The sequence below is a fragment of the Acomys russatus genome, chromosome 10 (assembly GCF_903995435.1).
Source record: "Acomys russatus chromosome 10, mAcoRus1.1, whole genome shotgun sequence".
Taxonomy (NCBI): domain Eukaryota; kingdom Metazoa; phylum Chordata; class Mammalia; order Rodentia; family Muridae; genus Acomys; species Acomys russatus.
The window spans coordinates 36,764,891-36,785,605 of NC_067146.1; the positions used below are offsets into that span (position 1 = coordinate 36,764,891).

General features: G+C 41.9%; 1 protein-coding gene and 1 pseudogene across 1 annotated transcript in view; one reads left to right on the forward strand and one right to left on the reverse strand.

The window, feature by feature from the left end:
- Nucleotides 1–20,715, reverse strand: part of Akap9 (A-kinase anchoring protein 9) — a 138,315-nt gene that overhangs the window by 99,035 nt on the left and 18,565 nt on the right. Inside the window, 6 exon segments of the mRNA XM_051152007.1 lie at nt 2,075–4,171; nt 5,845–6,000; nt 7,320–7,475; nt 8,152–8,319; nt 12,081–12,125; nt 19,237–19,470. Of these exon segments, the coding sequence (XP_051007964.1) occupies nt 2,075–4,171; nt 5,845–6,000; nt 7,320–7,475; nt 8,152–8,319; nt 12,081–12,125; nt 19,237–19,470 (2,856 nt within the window).
- Nucleotides 17,129–18,063, forward strand: LOC127194557 (60S acidic ribosomal protein P0-like; annotated as a pseudogene).

Genomic DNA, 20,715 nt, shown 5'->3' on the forward strand with positions numbered 1-20,715 from the left:
AATTTCTTAATGTTTCCTTTGAGTTCTTTGCATTTAAAGTCTTCCTTTGTCTTTAGATCATAATTGTACTTTCCAGGTTTCCTACTTTCCTCCTGTAGGAAGAGCAAAGCTGATAGTGACTATCTGAGGCCCTGTCTCGCCTTTACTGGGTAAAGCTTCTAAATATCTCCTTACAGCCCATCATCATGGGCGGCAGAGACGGCACAGCGGGCAAGAGACTGGCAGCTCTTCCAGAGGAAGAACCTCCATGGCAGCTCAGAATTGCCTGTGACTCTTTTTCCAGGGGATCTGACACCCTCATGTAGACATATGCCGCCAAAACACCAATGTACATGAAGTAAAAAGAAATAAGCAAATAAAAAGAAAGAAACCATCATCATCCTTATTCCTGGTTTCCTGAAGTTTCTTTGTTTCAAATTTAAAACTGTTGACTAGTTGTAGCCTTTGCACATTCTTTCCTGACAACATTTTAAATGATCGGGTTGCCTCCAGCTATGTATGGACGTGGAGATTAAATAAGTACAATTTTCATATGCTGACCAATTCTTAAATTCTTGGGGATAACCTTGTAATATTTTAGTAAGAAATCATGCAGCCTCCTTCATAAGTGAGATTAGGCTGTGCTTTTTGTTTCTTGAGCCATTTTTTTGCCAGCTCTTTATCTCAACACAAGCGGACTCACAGCATGAACTCGTCCCTCCCTTGCGCCTCTGATTCCCTTGTGAACCCTATTTTAGTAAGCACGGACACCTGCCACTGCTTGTGAGACCCACCTGAACAATGGTCAGGGTGCAGCAGTTTTAGTTAGGTAACATATAGAGCAGTAGAAAACTTAAGAGGTTTTTGCTTTGTTTTTTAACAATTGTGGAATTTTAACTGAAAACTTGAAATTTCATACTCAAAAACACCAGTATGAAAAACTCTGTAGCTTGGATGCAGGCAGAGTTGACGGCCAAATTCTGCCAAGACAGGGTCAGCAAGTCCTCAATAGTTCTTGCCTTACAAATATGTCTGTCAGATATACTAGGCCCAAAGGCTGAAGATGATGCTCCAACGTTATAGAGTTCTGGGTGAGTGTTCAGGCAGCAAACTGTCTCTGTCGTGCTCTCATTTTGGAAGGTGTTAGTCTGCACCCCCTGTATACTCGTGCAATCAATTTTATTCCTTCTCAAGTCTCTGATGGGGTTGAAGACCAGATAGTTTAATTTTACAATTAAGCTTAGTTGTTTAGGGGTTAAGTTGTTTTTAGGTCTAAATAGATGTTTTTAGGATGATAGAGATGAGATGTGAGAATTTTAGGCTCACCAATATAAGAAAGATGTGTTCTTCAAAGTCGCGAAGTACAAATAGGCAAAACACTATGAATGTAACATTTATATAATTTCTGATTGTTTCATAGTTCTTCTGGCTGTATGTAGTTTATTGTATATATGTGTAATAATATAAATGTATATGTAAAAGTAAAAAAAATAAAAGATGTTTTTTTCTAAAAAAAAAAAACCTCTGCAAAATAATCTGATGCTAAAGCAAAGTGATTATAATGTAAAAATAAGATGAAATGTTTCAGCAGTACCACTTCTCTTTATGATCAGCTTCACTTATTTCTGAGCAGCATATACAAGAGATTAACTGGAAGAGGGGCAACAATATTCAGGTAAAAATGACAACTCATTGGCAAAATATGAGGAAAACATGAAAGGGTTCCCCTTCACTCTCTGGGAAGGATGCAGACTACTGCTTTCCTAGAAACATTTTAGTGTGAATTTGTGCTCTTACTAGGATCTTTGGTGAGCACACGACACATCTGCTTTGTGCTCTGACTAGGATCTCCCATGAGCACACGACACACCTGCTTTGTGCTCTCACTAGGATCTCCCGTGAGCACACGACACATCTGCTTTGTGCTCTCACTAGGATCTCCCGTGAGCACAGGACACACCTGCTTTGTGCTCTCACTAGGATCTCCCGTGAGCACACGACACACCTGCTTTGTGCTCTCACTAGGATCTCCCGTGAGCACACGACACACCTGCTTTGTACTCTCACTAGGATCTCCCGTGAGCACACGACATACCTGCTGGGCTTTGAGGACACGAAGCTCCTGCTGGAGTTTTTCATTTTCACTGGGTTCAGCTGTCACACTGGATACTTCAGTTCTTGTTGGCAGAAGCAACTGTTCTCTGTCACTTTCTTTAAAGGGAATTTTAGTTTCTATCACCAGTTTTGCTTCTTTAGCCGGATCTTCACTGATTTTAGGAATAGATTCTCCAGAGTCCACTCCTGTCACAGTCTCAAGCCCAGCTTTGCAAGAGCTCAGCTGCGCAGGGCATGAAGCTGCAGTTTCTATTTCCTTAGGGTTGGTGGGGACTTCTAGCTCTCTGCATCTCAATAAAAGGTGTTCCTTCTCTTGCTTTAAGACGCTAACCTCTGCACTCAGAGAGTCGATCTTCCCATGTGTCTGCTTCAGCTGTTCAGAGACAGCACAGAGTTTCTCTGAGAGCTCTAGCTTTTCTCGCTCTGTCACCTCCAGCTTCTCCATTAGCTCTGTCGTATCCTTCTCAACAATCTCACTGCCTTCCAAGGGCTCAGGGGGGGAAGACGTCGGCCCCTGCTGCCTCGCTGCGCTTCCTCTTTGCAAATGGAGCTCTTCCTTCAGCGCTTTAATCTTGCTTTCGTATTCCAGGGCCTGCTTCATTTGGCTGTCTTCTAAACTGTCTCTTACCTTGAGAAGGCAAATGTATTCCTTCTGTAACTCCTCATAGTTGACTTCGAAGTTTTTCTCAGCGAACGAAAATGTATTCCTTTGCTTTTCAATTTCTTCTGTTAGGTGGAGACACTGCTGTTTGAGCCCCTCCTTTTCCTCGGTAAGTACCTCTATTGCTCTTTGACACGTACACTCTGATTTGCAGGTGCTAGAGTCTATGGCAATTAATCTTTCCTGTCTCAGGGTTTCAATCTCTTTTTGAAGTTCACTGATTTGAAGAGTCATTTCTTCTGATTTTGAATTAATAACGTGTTCCTGTAAATCTCTTAGTGTTGAATTTTCCAAAATTAACTGATCCCGCTGCGTTATCAAGCTGTCTGTTTCACACTGCATGGTCTCCATCTTCCTCCTCAGTTCACTCTGAAGGCCATCTAACTGCACCTTGTAGTGAGTGCCCAAATTGTCTTTAAGTTTTTCAATATTTATTTGATGTTCAACTTCTAGATCTTCTTTTAATTTGGAAAGCTCTTCCTCGTGACTGAAGAGGAGCTGTGTTCTCAGCCTCTCCAACTCAGCTTCCTGGGACTCCGCCATTCTGTCTAGTACAGCGTTTTTTTCTTTTTCTAGCATTTCAAGTTTTATCTTGTAATTTGTAACCTCTGCTTCATGCTTTGACTCGAGTTCCCTTCTGGATTCCGAGGCCGCCGCAATCTGAGCTTTCAGGTCCTCCACTGTGCTAAGGGACCTGCGTGCATCACTTATTTTCTTTTCTTGCTCAGCTATCGTCTGTCTGGCTTTCTGAACCTGGTCTCTAAAGAAGCTTAACTCTTCCAAAAGGTCTTCAAACTGACTCTGTAAAGCTGACTTTTCTCCCACAACTACCCCAAGCTCTTCCTTGAGTTTTTCCTTCTGAGACTGCGTGGCCTTTAGCTGCATCCTCAGTTCACTCATTAACTTTAATTGCTCTTCATTGACTGCGTTCTGCATTTCCTCCTGATGCTGGGATCTCAGCTGCTCTAGCTGGGACATGTGCTGTTTGATTAACTCTTGCTTCATCTGCACTATCTGCTTCCCGTACGTCTCGTCTAGCTCCGCTTGGAGCTGCTCTAACCGACGCTGCGCTTCTCGTTCCACTCTTTGCACTGTGTCATTTTCCAGGTGGCTGTCCTTAAGATTTCTCTTCTGGAGTTCTTCAACTGTCCCCATTAACTGCTTAATTTCCTCAGAGCACTTTCGCTCATTTTGCTGAGAGCTGGCCAGTTCTAGTTTCAGGCTTTTGATCTCTTGGTCCTTTTCTGCAACCTGTTCTTGTAAGTCTCCTAACAATTTATCAGCAGTTGTTACTTTACTCTTTAGCTCAACAGTTTTTTTCTCCTCTTCGATTATTCTTGTATTCAATGCGTCAATGATTGCCTGTTTCTCTTGAATTTCTTTCTTATTTAATTTTTCTACTTTTCTATCTTTTTCCTTCAGGGGAGGGAAAAAAAAAAAAAAAAAGAAACTCTGTTGCTTAGCTTTATTAACAGACAGACAAACGTCATCCTTTTACACCATTCTATAAAATATGACTGTTGTGCCCCCTCCTCAACCGTCCCCATGATAAGACTTGTGTGTCTAGATCCTGGTGAGCAAATAGTCCAACAGCTCTGACCTTCTTAAGAAGATGTATTGTCTTATACTTGCTGTGGTAAAAAAGGCTAATTAAGTGAGGTGGGAAGAATCTGGGAGGAAACAATATGATAATGATATATTGTATGAAAACATTTAAAATAGTAAGAACTGTAATAATTTTTAAATTAAAGATATCCAGACTGATTTGCTTAGCACATATGAGATACTGTGCTCTCAGCACGGCTGAAAAAGAATGAAAAATAAAAGAAAAAAGAAATATAATTTAAAAAATTTATTAGAAAAATAAATTAAATTAAATAAAAGAAAAGAAAATACTGCTAAGCCGAGAAGATGGTTCTGATGAACTGAATGCAATCTCCAGACAAATAAGTAAATACTTGTAATAATTTAAAAACCTGCTAAATCTTTGCTAACTCATTACATCTTTTTAAATTTAACTGATTAATATCATAATTATTTAGTATTGATAGCTATTATAATACTATGTATACTCTGAATACTGTCAGAAAAATAGTTAGAAATAAGGTCAGGCGATTCCCACTAGTTCTGGTGATCTGAAGTGTTCTAATAACAAGAGCTATGAGTAAGAAAAGCTCCCGGGAGTCTGCATTAATCTCACTGCTGTGCATTTAAGTAACAGCTACGTCAACTAGAGTATTTATGGCATACTGAGCTGGAACTACAATTTCAGTTCAAACAGAAACTTGAAAACAGAAAAGAAACTTTTCTCCAGGTCCCATTTGGGGTCAGTTATGTAACTGTAGACAGCAGCTAAGCCAGGGCACACACAGCAAGCATGGTCATTACCACAATCATGTCGAAGCAGCAAGTCGAGCAGAAGCCTTGGCAGAGTCTGGGATTTGTTAGTTGTTTCTGCAAGTTCAGACCCAAATACTAAGCATGAAATAAAGTCTACACAACTTGCCAGAGCTATTATAAGCAGATGAGTTATATTACAAAGCGCCTTGGCAAACAAATTTCAAAGGCATTCTAAATGGATGTATAAAGAAATAAACTTCAAATCCCAGACAGGGGACACAAAACTAACCAGGGTGGATTCCCAAGGAAAACTTTTAAAGTAAAGGGAAGGTGTAGGTCAGTGACCATCTGGAACTCAATGAAACCATGCGAGGGCTGCAAAGGTGCAATGCAACTAGAGTAACTGCTGCAAAATCCACTCAGGGTGCCGTGGTATGAGTTTGTGGAACTTTCAAAACAGTGATAGTTTAATTAAAATATTAGCAGAAAACCACTCACAGGATATGAGTTAAAATTCTTCGTTCATATGACAACACAAATTTGTCAGGATTTTTTTTTTCCAGTACACTAAAGCAGCAAATGGCTGCTTTGGGGGGAAAAAAAAAGAGTTGCTCTGGGAAGTGAAAAAGTATATAATTTGTTACAAAAAAAAAAAAAAAAAAAAACCAAAAAAAAAAAAAAAAAAACAAAAAACAACAACAACAACAAAAAGAAACCCCAATAAACTTTGTTGTACTAGTAATGCTCACCTGCTGAGGCTGAACCTGTAACTTCTGGCTCTGTTCCGTTAAGTCTAACAATTCTCTCATTACATCATCTTTCTCTCTCCTAGCGTGCTGTAAGTTAGAGGTAAGATGGGTAATAATCCCGTCTCTCTGCTTTATAGCAGCTTCAAATTCCTGCAGCTAAGAGAAACCAGAGAAAACTGTATTAGCACAAAATACACAATGTTCCACGAAAGCTGCCAGCCTACTCAAATTAGTTTTATTTCAAAATTGTCTTTGAAACATGTATCTGCATTAAAGAAAACATATTTGGTTGGTTTCTCCTGTTTTGTTGTGGAAGAAAGAAGTGTCTTTGCACTGTGGGGTGCCCAGTGCACTTCCGGGTAACACCAACAGAAACATTTAACCCAGCTTGTTTCTGAAGAGGATGGAATGAGAGAGGACGGTCATTCTCTTCAGTGTCCCGATTCACCTTTACTTCCTGCGTGGCAGATGTCACTGTAACCAGTGACTTGCTGACATTCTTTTTTTTTTTTTTTTTTAGATTCATCTATTATGTGTACAGTATGATCAGATCACATTATAGATGGTTGTGAGGCACCATGTGGTTGCTGGGAATTGAACTCAGGACCTCTGGAAGAGCAGTCAGTGCTCTTAACCACTGAGCCATCTCTCCAGCCCCCTTTGCTGACATTCTTAATGGGTTTAAGGCACACACTTTTGTTGTTGTTATTGTTGGTTTTTTTATTTTGTTTTGTGGTCTAGACCTATTTTCTCTCAGGCTGATTATAAGAAAACAAATCTGTTTTAAGGGAGTGATTTCACTCTAGCTACTTTGCACAACTTAATTTTACAAGTCCGCACATGTCATCTGTCCTTCTGCAGTCCTCGCTTTAAACAGGGCTGTCTATGCTACCTGTGTACTAGAACTATTATGAAATGGCCCAAGCTGCCAAGCCAAAGCCCCGTATGTTAAGAAACGTGTATTTCCTAGTTGTGTCCATGCAACATAACAAAAGAGCTTATGGGGCATTTTCTCATTTGAGGTTTCTTCCTTTCAGATAACCCTAGATTGGGTCAAGTTGACACAAAACTAACCAGGGTGGGTTACTAAGGAAAACTTAAAGTAAACAGAAGGTGTAGGTCAGTGACCATCTGGAACTCAATGAAACCATGCGAGGGCTGCAAAGGTGCAATGCAACTAGAGTAACTGCTGCAAAATCCACTCAGGCTGCCGTGGTATGAGTTTGTGGAACTTTCAAAACAGTGATAGTTTAATTAAAATATTAGTAGGAAACCACTCACAGGATATGAGTTAAAATTCTTCGTTCATATGACAACACAAATTTGTCAGGCTTCCTGCCCCCCGCCCCCCAGTACACTAAAGCAGCAATGGCTGCTTTGAAAAAAAAAAAAAAAAGATTCGCTCTGGAAAATGAAAATGTATATAATTTGTTACTAAAAAAAACAATAAACTTAGTCGCACTAGTAATACTCACGTGTTGAAGCTGAACCTGTAACTTCTGGCTCTGTTCCGTTAACTCTAAGAATTCTCTCATTATTTCATCTTTCTCTCTCCTAGCCTGCTGTAAGTTAGAAGTAAGCTGAGTAATTATTCCATCTCTTTTATGTATAGCAGCTTCAAATTCCTGTAGCTAAGAGAAACCAGAGAAAACTGTATTAGCACAAAATAAGCAACATTCCGTGAAAGCTGCCAGCCTACCCAAATTAGTTTTATTTCAAATTTGTCTTTGAAACATGTATCTGCATTAAAGAGAATATATTTTGTTGGTTTCTCCTGTTTTGTTGTGGAAGAAAGAAGTGTCTTTGCACTGTGGAGTGCCCAGTGCACTTCTGGGTAACACCAACAGAAACATTTAACCCAGCTTGTTTCTGAAGAGGACGGAATGAGAGAGGACGGTCATTTTCTTCAGTGTCCCGATTCACCTTTACTTCCTGCATGGCAGATGTCACTGTAACCAGTGACTTGCTGACATTCTTGATGGGTTTAAGGCACACGTTTTTGTGCTTTACATCTATTTTCTCTCAGGCCAATTACAATAATAAATAAAATAAAACAAATGTGTTAAGGGAGTGATTTCACTCTAGCTACTTTACACAACTAAATTTTACAAGTCCGCACATGTCATCTGTCCTTCTGCAGTCCTCGCTTTAAACGGGGCTGTCTATGCTACCTGTGTACTAGAACTATTATGAAATGGCCCAAGGTGCCAAGCCAAAGCCCCGTATGTAAAGAGCACAAATACACTACCATGCACACTGCCCACTTGTGTCTGGATAACGAAGCCGCGCCACAGAGGGTGCGCCCACCTGCTGCAGGCCTTGGGTCCCAAAGGTGGTCCTCATCTCGTCCAGCTCCTGAGTAAGTTCTACATCCCTCTGGTTCTCGGTCAAGCTGTTCTTCATAAACTCAAGGTGGTTCTTCGTGGACTGTGCCCCTTCTTCTAAGTTATAGTCATCAGAGGCAAAGTTGTCTTCCTAAATCAATGCAAGGTTTGTAATGATTCAGTACAAGTGAGATTCCTCTGGAAGAGAGATGGAGCTTCAAATCCCACAGCAAAGTCCATTTTAAACATTCCTACTTCTTGCAAGCCCATTAGTATAGAAACCTGCTTTGTTACTAGTGAGATATAAACCATAATGGTATAGACAGGTTTTCTGCCCTTTGTTACAGCTGTCACAAGAAAAGAGGCTTAAGTGTTTTTGTTAAATATTAAAAGCAAATAGAAGTGACACATAGGAAAAAGTGCATGCAGAAAAAGCTTTGTTAGTAAGCTGGGTGCTTTTACACAGTATAAAACATTAGTATCACGAGTTGTTTAAATACTATACCATTAGGAAATTTTTACGACTTTCTGTTTCCATCACACGGCTGCTGCCATTGACCTGCATAAAAACAATTTCTTGATGGTGGGGCACGTGGATTGTGCCACCTGGGGAACTGGCATGGACATGGCAAGGTGGAGCATGCCCAAACCCCAGAAGTCGCCAACTTGAGATTTAAATTCTCATCCTGAGACAACAGCAGTGGGACAGCTCCCTGTTTCCACGTCTGCCCCTGACATGCAGCATGACCTGCCAGTCACGCAGCATAGTGACCCTCCCCCAACTCTGCAATTCTCCAGTTAGTCAAACAGCACAGCGCCTGTAATTCTTCCTCATGTAGCGTGTCAGCCCCAACCAATGGAAGGTACGCACCCCCCAGACCCCGCCCTGCTTCCCACGGTTTATATAATAGTGTGCATTCACCATGACACACACGGGCAGTGGAGCTGTTTTACCAGTAAAGGCGCACGTAAGCTGTCTCACTAGACATCACCTAAGAATTGTGGCTCCATCCTAAGAGAAGGTGATGTTCCCCCCTCCCCCACCCCACATTCCCCAGGAGAAGCAGATCTTAGCACTACACTTGATAAGCTGAATTACCTGGTAACAGTATTCCTGTGTTCCCGTGTGTTGGGGGAGGAGCTTGTGGGATAAGCAGGTGAGGTGTGTACTGTTCTTTTTTGGGACAAGGTCTCTCATTGAGCGTCTGGCCCAAAACTTCAGCTACACTAAGAAGCCAGCACCCCCAGGGATCCTCCTGTCTTGGCCCCCACCCCCAACCCCCAGTGCAGGGACTGCACACACACATTTTAAAACGTGTTGTGTGGGTGCTGGGGATGCAAGCTTATGCTTGTGTGGCGAGCACTTTACTGAGTCATCCTCCCTTGCCTTATTGGCAAAGCCATATGTAGTCATCAATTTAAATTTAATTCAAACATTTAAAAGACATCTTACAAATTCAAATGTAATCAGTCCTCAAACACCGGAGAGCTTGCAGTGCGACTCCTTCCTCTTCCAGTCACACTCATTTCCCTCACTCTGCCTCTCCACAGGAAGGGGGACTGGTAGGCTATGGACTGCCACGGCTTTTGAGTGTATGTGTGAGGTCAGAGTTCAATGCCAGGTGTCTTTCTCAATCACTCTCCATCTTAGTGCCACTGAACCCGGACCTCACTGATTCAGCTACACTGACTGGCCCCAAAGTGCCAGGGATCCTTCGGTATCGGCCTCTCCAATGACCACACCTGGACTTAATATGGGTGCTGGGGAACCAAACTCAGGAACTCATCCTTGCGCGGCAGGTGCTCTGTGGACTGAGCCATCTGCCCAGCCCCTGAAAAGCCGTTTTCATCACTTCTTTGGCTTCCCTCTTCTCCACATGGGTCTAATACTCTCTAAGATGAAAGAGCACTGACAGCCCAGCCAACAGGCTACTAGAGCTGATAGGCACGGTGACTGAGCTCTCAAGTGTCCTGTTCACTGCCGTGTGCAATGATTGCAATTGCTTTGTCTGCCACCAGACAAGCATGCTTTCTGAAAGCCAAAACCCAAGTATCCAATCATAGACACATTTGCAATCCATCTAAAGGATTTCTGTAAATGCTTTAGCACCACACTGGGCAATGGTTCCCAAACTGTTCAGGATGTCGACCTTGCTCACAGCAGTGCCTGTCTCCACTAAAGGAGGAGACTGGGAATGAGTCAGTGCTTTACCAGTTCAAACTGGAAAAGCCTGCTAGTATCATCTGATAGCAAATCCCGACCAAGCAACAGAGCCCTGGAGACCAAGCAGTGAAGGAAAGGTCCCCCTGGGGTAAGACAGTGGCGATAATCAACATGTACACTGGGCAGTTAGTTAGGGTCTCCATCTCCTCTGGGGCACTCGCGCTCCCAGGCATACAGGAGGGCCTGGAGTGCTGCAGCAGGGCGGACCTTGCTTCATTAATATGCAGCCATCTTCTTTGACCTTTCTGACGAACTTCACTATAAAGTGCACTTAATAAGATGAGGATACCTACTCCTGTGTCCCGTGTTGAAAGCTTCCTCTTGCCTGGTTACAGACTCTGATACAATCATTTTCAGCCGAGCGTGTCTCTGGCCGTGAGCTGTTGCTCTGACAGATAACAACAGATCCTTGTGCCTTGTTTGTTGTTTCAGTCAGGCCCCTGTGTTTTAACTGGGAAGCTGCGGCTGTCTACACTTGGCGCTATTACCGACAGTGGGCTGCTGCTCCGCGTGACTCTGCTGCTTGTTTTCAGGTTGTTTCTTGTATTGGTTTTGGTTTTGGTTTCCCCTCATTCATATTAGGGGTTTGCCGACTTGCAGGTGAGACATAAATGGTTTTTACCTATTTTCCTCGTTCGATTCACCTGCTGTTCCTATGTATACTCTTTCCTATGCTTTCGTGACTGACATCAGCTTTTTCCTCGTCTGAGTGACATTTCACATTACTAGCCTGGGTGACACTAATGGCTTTACTTTGTGTTTATCTTTAAAAGTCTCAATTTCTCCCACTCTTACTTTTCTGGTATAGTATTTTTAAACGGAAGATTTTAGAAGTTGCGACTTTCAATCCATAATTAACACAGAGGAAATGTTACATAGTGAGAATCTGATACCCGTTTATTTAGCCATTGTTGGTTATTTTCTTGGTCCGTCTACTAGTTAGTATATTCTTAGCTCTAAAGTACATTTGAGTTGTTAAGTATCAAAGTTTCCACCGACATTATTATTATTATAAAATTGTGCTATGTTGTCAAGCACAAGTGGTTCTCTTTTCTATTAGAAGCCTGCAACACATTGAAACTCATGAAATACACTGATTTGCTGACACATTTAGAGTAAGAAATGGGTTTTTATGTTCACTAACTATGGACCAAAGAAATGGTGATGTTGCTTAAAAGACTGAGACAAAATGACACACTTATCATCAACAGATAAAGAGGACACTTCATAAAGAGGTCATAGCCTCTTAACAGTTTCTCACCTCAAGTTACTGCTGCAGCATTAGTGCCAATAAACAAGTCATGTGGTCAACACAAGTGCACACATTTGTGAGAAGTTTTACTCCAACAATTAGAAAATTTTGTTGTGCTAAATAAGACTGCTTCACAGTGATTTCACATCTAGAAGCCCAATATCAAAGCCTTTCCCAGACACCAAGCAGAGTCTCTGTGTTTAAAGATAAAACTACTGAACAGTTAAGAAGTCAGCTACCACGGTGGAAAATGACAGCAGTAGAACATATTCAGGGTTGGCTAACTATTTATGCTGTTATTTTACTGTTATTTATAGAAATACAACAGAAGTATATAAAACATACAAGAAGCAAAGCACCAACAATCAATAATTTTGGTGATATAAAATAACTATTTTTACTTATAACATCTAAAATTCTAACATGTTAATCTTACCTCTGAGCTGCTCTCGTCACCTGTTGTAGATATTTCACTTTCAGCCTAAACAAAGGTAAAAACAAAACAGTTTGCAATTATTCATGTTCCCCAGTTTATTTCCACTAAGCAACTACTATTGGTAACATAGTGAAAACTACTACATAAAATTCTACTAAAACCACATAAGATGCTACCCAAACCTAGGACAAATCACTCAGATCTTTAAAATTTCACTTATGAATCAGTACCTGAACAGTAATTTTTCTAGGAAATTTCAAGAGGACATGTCCTGATACATAGTACCCACCCTTTGTAAGCCAAAGCCACCAGTGTGACTTCTCTAAACTTTATGGCTCCCAAATATAACAAGGTCCTAAATGCTACTATCACAAGTGCCATTTCTTCGAATATATCAGATTTTGAAGCTAAAATTAATTACTTGAAAAGAAACAACATCCTTCGGTGTTATACTGCTTTTACAGCTTAAAAAGCATTCACTCAAAAAAACCTTTGCTGGAGGCTAGAGAAATGGCTCTGCATTTACGAGCACTTGCTGTTCAGCACCCATTTGGGGCCCATAACAAGCGGTAACTCCAGTTCCGAAGGATCTGACGCTCTCTTCTGGCCTCCATGGGCACTGCAGGCATGGAAAACAAGCATGAACCCCCACAGCCAAAATATCCACACATATAAAATAAAATTAAAACATTTTGTTTATCCCAGAATTTGGGCATGAGGTCAGTGGCATTCAAAGCTTCTCTCAAGTGTGAAGTAGTGAGTAGAATAAAGAAATAAATTCTAATTTTTCAAATTCCAGAAGTGTTCCTTTACTGTCCAACACACCTACACATGCACGCACACACCCCTAATATGAAACTCAGAGTTTATAAGTATTAACTATCACTCTTATTCCTTATCCAGACCTACAGAATATATATATATATATATATATATATATATATATATATATATATTTTTTTTTTTTTTTTTTTTTTTTTTTTTGAGACAGGGTTTCTCCATGTAATAGCCCTGGCTATGCTAGACTCTCTATGTAGACCAGACTGGCCTTAAACTCACAGAGCTCCATCTGTCTCTGCTTCCTGAGTGCTGGGATTAAAGGTGTGGGACACCATGCTTGGCTCTCCTACAGAAATATTTAACATTCAAGACCAAGTTCTGCAATGGCCTTCCTAAGAAGTAGTAACTGCTGGCAGGAAAGAAATAAACTTATCTATATTCTAAAATCTCATAGCAATGGTTCCTAATCTCGGCTCTGCTATTTTTGTTTGTTGAATGAATGACTGTGTGTGCATGTGTGCAGACACCCAGAGGCCAGAGGACTACTTCAGGTGTCAGCCTCAGGATAGCTGCTGACCTTGAGACAAAGTCTCTCACTGACCTGAACTCACTAATTAGGGTGACCACTGAGGCCCAGGAATTCTTCAGCCTGTGTCTCCAGAGCTAACACTGGGATTACAAGTGTAAGCCACCATTCTCGGGATTTCAATGGGAGTGCTAGAGACTGAACCCAGCCCAGGATATTCTCTTGTAAATCTAAACTATTTCCATGACACAATCCCTCCACATGACAGTTAAGTTCACACTGTACACCCAGCCAGGCATGGTGCTGCATGCCTGTGATTCCACCACTCAGGAGGCAGAGGCAGGAGGGTCTCTGTGAATCTGCCAGCCTGGCCTACAGAGCTATAAGTTCTAGGAAGTCTAGTATTACACGGAGAGATCTTGTCTCAAAACAGAAAAAAATGGAGTCTTTCATGACAAAAGATATTAGCTGAGGGCTGGAGATACACCTCCATGGTAAAGTGTTTGTTGAGCATTCACTTTGAACCCCAGCATTGCAAAAACAAATAAGCACATAAAAACAATGATTCAGGAGTGGAAAAGAACCTCCTCTATCTGATAAAGTACATCTACAAAAAGCCCAAAATACACAACACCATACAAGGCAAGCAAAATACTCGGGGACTTTAGTGCAGGTTGACAAATGAGTCTATTTGCATTTTTTTCTGCATGCAGACATCCAGTTAGACCAGCACCACTTGCTGAAGATGCTCTCTTTTTCCATTGTATGGGTTTGGCACTTTTGTCAAAAAGCAAGTATCCATAGGTGTGTGGGTTTGTTTCTGAGTCTTAGATTTGATTCCATTGATCAACCAGTCTATTTCTATACCAGTACCATGCAGCTTTTATTACTTTTGCTACGTAGTACAGGTTGGAGTCAGGGATGGAGATACTTCCAGAAATTCTGTTATTATATAAGATTGTTTTTAGCTATTCCAGGTTTTTTTGTTTTCCCATATGAAGCTTACAATTGTTTTTTCAAGGATTGTGTTGGTATTTTGATGGAATTGCATTGAATATGTAGATTGCTTTTGGTAAGATGGCCAATTTTACTATGTTAATCCTACTGACCCATGAGCTTGGGAGATCTTTCACCTTCTGATATCTTCTTCAAAGACTAGAAATTCTTGTCATACAGGTCTTTGACTTACTTGGTTAGAGTTACACCAAGATACTTTTTATTATTTGTGGCTTTGTAGCTATTGTGAAGAATGTTGTTCCTCTAATTTCTTTTTCTTTCTTTCTTTCCTTCTTTCTTTCGTGTGTGTGTGTGTGTGTGTGTATGTTTTGGGTTTTCAAGACAGGGTTTCTCTGTGTAGCCTTGGCTGTCCTAGACTTGCTGTGTAGACCAGGCTGGCCTTGAACTCTCTTCAGCCCATCTGTCACTTGTATACAGGAGGGCTACTGATTTTTTTTTTTTTTTATTAATCTTGTATCCAGCCACTTTGCTGAAGGTGTTTATCAGCTGTAGGAGTTCTCTGGTGGTATTTCTGGGGTTGCTTATCTACACTATCATATCATCTGTGAACACTGGTACTTTGACTTCTTCCTTTCTGCAGCTCAGTCTCCATGTAGGCCACCTAGTAAGGGGACCAGGGGCTGTCTCCAACATGGACTGTGTTGCCTGCACTTCGATCACTTCCCCCAGGCCACAAAGGAAGAGGATGCAGGTAGCCCTGAAGAGACTTTATTATCTAGGATCAGTTGGTGAGGGAAGAGGACTGCCCCCTTCTGAGGATTAAGGGATGGGGATGGGGAGGAGGAAGAAGGGTGGGGCAGGGAGGAAGGAGGGTGGGACAGGGAGGAACAAGGGAGAGGCTATGGTTGGGATGTAAAGTGAATTCATTTTTTTTAAGTGTGAAACACACACAGACACACAAATACCTGGGGGAAACTGAATGTTCCCCTCCAGACAATACAGTGATGTCAATCTCAATATTTCTTTTTTAAAACTGTATTACATTTATTTATTTATTTATTTATTTATTTATTTATTTATTTTAATTTAGTGTGTGCGTGTACACACACAAACATGGAAGTCATACAACTTTCAGGAGTTGTTTCTCCCCTTTCACCACGTGGGTCCTGGAGATGGAACTTGGGTCATCAGGTTTGGCAGCAAGTGACTATTTTTATTTATTGTTTGTTTTCGAGACAGGATCTCACTATGCCCTGTCCTGCCTGTACTGGAACTTATTCTGTAGACCAAGCTGGCCTTGAATTTACAGAGATCCACCTCTTTCTGCTTTTCTACTTTAGAGATTAAAGGTGAGTACCATTATGTCTGGCCACCAAATGACTTTAACCACTAAACCATCTCAATGGCCCCTTACCATTTCTTTTCAAAAATTAAAACTTTTGTGCATCAAAGAATATTATTAAGAAAAAAAAAAAGAGAAAACATTTACAAATTATCTAAGAATAGAATTGATTTTCATTATACAGACTCGCCTTCATGAAATCACCTCCTTAATAAAATTGACTTGCCTAGCCCCAAATCAATATTCTTGACATTTACTAGGTCCTTGGAGGATATGAGAAGAACAGGGAAAATTTAGAGTGATACAAAGTAGATAATACTACGAGACATAGAACAGGGCAAGGTTTTACCTTCTCGCTTCTCACAGTGTAAAGCAATGTTCTTTCAGGGTAGGCAGCGGCACATTTTTGTGCTTTTTAATAGGTGGTTTGACTGCTTAAAAATGACCCCAAGTATATAGCTGCAGTGTTGCCTGGTGTCTCTAAGAGCAGCAATGTTGTGATGAAGTCTACGGAGGGAAGGCGTGCTGGTTTACGCTTTGCTCAGGCACAGGCTCTGGTGTGTGTGTGTTTCTGTTCCAAGCCCTTTTATTCAGTACAAACATATTAACCACACTTCAATTCTAAGGATTCAGCAATATGTACTAAATAAGGAGTCTTGAAACAGAAATACATGTAATAAAAAGACTATGTAACAACTGCTGTTTTAATTATATATTTTTATTTGTTTATTGCTGTGTATATGCATAGTATTGGGTGACAAACACACCATGGCAAATGTGAGGTTAAAAGTACAATTTCTGGGAATCTATTTCCCTTTTACGCAGGTGAAACTCAGCTCACCATGCTTGCGCACAAAACACCTTTACCATTCAGCCTTCTTGATAGCCTTACACCGACTGTTGACAAAACAGGACCAGTGGCTCACAGGAATCCAGCCCAACAGTGGTTCCATGTATACTAAGGCACTGTTGGAATAATTCTGCAGAAAATGACTGAGGCATGTAACTGAAACTACCTATATGTGGAGCACAAAGGCTTCTTGCACAGTACATACAGTTGTGATATTTTCAGTGTGTCTCTCTCTGCTCGCTCCTCTTTTCCCCATCTACAGAGTCTCAACTACACAGCACAGGCATGGCTCCAACTCCCCAATCCTCTAGTATGATGTCAGCTTTAGTTGTCAACTAGACACAAACTAGAATCACCTGGGCAGAGTCTTAGGGAGGACTGTCCTAGCTTAGGCTGGCCTGTGGGCATGTGCGTGAGAAGTTTTCTTAACTGGGTTAACTCAAAAGGAAAGATGAAGCCCACTCTATCTAGTGCCATCCCTGGGCTTGGGAGCTAGACAACTTAACAATAGAGGAAGGGCCTCTCGCCAGGCGTCCTCATTAGAGTGACATCGTCTTTCAACCCTGCATGGCAATCCCTGATGCATCGCCATGATGCCCAGGGAAGACAGGGTGACCTGGAAGTCCAACCACTTCCTTAAGATCATCCAACTTTTGGATGATTACCCAAAATGCTTCATTGTGGGAACAGACAATGTGGCTCCAAGCAGATGCAGCAGATGTCCATGTCCCTGAGAGGGAAGGCCGTGGTGCTGATGGGCAAGAACACCATGATGCGCAAGGTCATCAGAGGCCACCTGGAAAACAACCCCGCTCTGGAGAAGCTGCTGCCTTACATCCGGGGGAGTGTGGGCTTTATGTTCACCAAGGAGGACCTCACTGAGATTAGGGACATGCTGCTGGCCAATAAGATGTCCACTGCTGCCTGTGCTACCCGTGCTGGCACCATCGCCCCAGGTAAGGTCACTGCCAGCCCAGAACATTGGTCTGGGGCCTGAGAAGACCTTGTTCTTCCAGGCTTTGGGCATCACTACTAGACTGTCCAGAGGCACCATTGAAATTCTGAGCGATGTGCAGCTGATAAAAACTGGAGACAAAGTAGGAGCCAGCGAGGCCACACTGTTGAACATCTCATCCTTCTCCTTTGGGCTGCTCATCCAGCAGGTGTTTGACAACAGCAGCATTTATAACCCTGAAGTGCTTGACATCACTGAGCAGACTCTGCACTCCTAGAGGGTGTCCGAAATGTTGCCAGTGTCTGTCTGCAGATTGGTTACCCAACTGTTGCCTCGGTGCCACACTCTATCATCAATGGGTACAAGAGGGTACTGGCTTTGTCTGTGGAGACTGACTATACCTTCCCTCTTGCTGAGAAGGTCAAGGCCTTTTTGGCGGATCCATCTGCATCTGCGGCTGCTGCCCCTGTGGCTGAAGCCATTACTGCTGCTCCTGCTGCTGCAGCCCCAGCCAAGGCTGAGGCCAAGGAAGAGTTGGAGGAATCAGATGAGAATATGGGATTTGGTCTCTGACTAATCACCTCTCAAAGCAGCCAATTCAGCCAGCTTAATTTGAGAAACACAAAAGTAAAGGCATACTCTGCTTTAAAAGAAAAGAAAAAAAAGAGCAGAAGAAGGGAGGTGAACACTCTGCACGCATGTACTTGTTCTCTCGGTCTGTTAGACGCAGTATGATTAGCTGCCTTGAGTTGGACTGGAATCTGGAATCCTAGGCTGTTCCTGTCGGGGTGTTTATTACAACAGCAATGAAACTAGGACATCCCTACTTTATACTCACACGTGCTGAAATTTCTTGTATGTGTTACTAACCTTAGCTCCTAACTCTTCTTTTCACACTTGCAAGAGACAAGATGACTGTTTCTTCTGAGGAATATAACATGATACCACTGCCCTCCTGGGTAGCAAAAACGGCTTACGCCCCTACTACTCTGATACTATTTCTACAGAAACAAGCTGTAGCACAAAATTCACATAGCACTCTGCAGCACAACCCGTCCCTCTGTTTCTGGTCTTGGTTAGTGACCCAACCACCTATCAGCCATTTTAATCCATTCTAACACCCCCACCCCATCCAGAAGCTGCACCGTTACACAAGGGGGGGTGGGCTCTGGGGAAATTAGGGTTCACCGGGTGCCTTCTCTGGGAATTGGGCTGCGTACATTTTCCAAACCTATCCCATCACTTTGGGATCCACATGAAATTGAATTTCCTGTTTCCAGATCATATAGCACACTGCTTTTTATCTTTGCAAATGCTTTTCTTTCTACAGAGAGGTTGCTTCCCTCAGTTTTATTTTAAACCCTTGCTAATTCCAATTTATACTTTAAGACTCAGCTATATTACCCCTTCCGAACCTACCTGAGTAACACGCACAAGGCTGACTCTGGCATCCCCTATACCCTTGTGAACCAGGTGCTCTGTTGCTGGCACTGGTCTGACAGGAACACACTATCTTTATATCTGCCTTCCTCATCTTTGCATTGTGAGTGCTCAATAAATGTTTGCCAGTGAAGCAATACAAAGCTCACTTAGAGGTTATTAACTATTTTAGGTGCAGCTATTACCATACTGCTGAAGTTTAGGAGAAGGGATGAAGTCATAATTAAACTGCAAGATGTGCTGAGGACCACTGGCCATCACACTGATGCTCCACGCAGAACTATGTCGATAGATGGACGCACTTACCTCAGCAGAGAGGTCCTGGCCATGTTGCACAAGTTCTCCGGTGGGAAGAGCCCTTCTGGTGGAATCGGAATTCCCAGCTGAGTCTATGCACGAGGAGCTAGTCATAGATGTCTCATCACCCTGGTGCTTAACATTTAAATTGTCTAAATCTTGTTTGCAGCTTGATTTTTTCTTTTTATGCTTCTTGATACTCTGCCCATCACGGAGAGCCTTTTTTTGTCGAAACTGAGCAAGCTATGGGGGGGGGGGGGGAGAGAAAGTGGCATTATTTTCTCAGATTATTAAAGTTGAGTCACTTTATTAAAAAACTCAAACTACTTAGGGCTGGGAGTGGTGGTGCACGCCTTTAATCCCAGCACTTGGGAGGCTGAGGCAGGTGGATCGCTGTGAGTTCTCAAAGCTAGCCTGGTCTACAAAGTGAGTCCAGGACAGTCAAGGCTACACAGAGAAATGCTGTCTTGAAAAACCAAAGGGGAAAAAACAAAACAACCGCAAACTACCACTAAAAACGAATGATGCAGAATCTAGAGTGCTACTAATCTTAACAATAAACTAAAATAAACTACTCTAACCCTCATAACCTACTATATCCCAAGCACTTGATAATCTGACGGTCCTTGGGCAGCTTTCTCTCCATCAACTCCCTCTGTCAACTGCCAACCCATCCAGGCTCCTCCCGCCTCCCATGGAAGGTCTGCCTTCCATTTCCTGTCCTCCTGTCCAGCTGATTGGCTAAACAGTGCTTTATTGACAACTGCTACATCCACTCAAGACATTCTTCCACCAGAGCAAGATATAGGGAAAAAAAAAAATGGCGTTATCTTCTAAGATTATTAAAGCTCTGAGTCACTTTATTAAAAAACTCAAACTACCACTAGAAATGAATGACAAAGCTAAAGAACTTGTCTCATCCTTAATAGAGTAATTACTATTGCATTGTAAAGAACCTGAATGTTTCTGAATGAGGAATAAGAAATGAAAATATCTGGAAGAGAAAATCAGCTCAGAGTCAGAACACAGCGAGTGGGACACTCTACCAGTCTCCACTCAGAGTATTATCTGTGGATTTCAAACTGTCTGAAAGCACAACATACACAGAGTTCAAATGCATCCTTCGTTAGTTTTCTAAAGATGATTAGCCCACACCAAAGATTTAGCTCTGTGGCTTCTAACCTTATGTGTAAAGCAAAGAATAAAAATGCTATACATTTCAGAGAGTAATGCTTTCCAGTCCTTAATGAGGCATCTAGCGTTACTTATTTATATAATATACTTGCTATTCACACCAGCGTACCTTTCTTACTTAAATTTATTTTTAAAAGAGATGTCTACTCCTGGGCACCTCTTGCTACTAATTAAAAGTCAGCACCACTTATGATTTCTCTCTTAAAAAGTAGCTAATAAAAATTAAAACAAGAGCTGGGCACAGTGGTGCGCACCTGTAGTCCCAGCACTCGGGGAGGCAAGCGGATCTCTGTA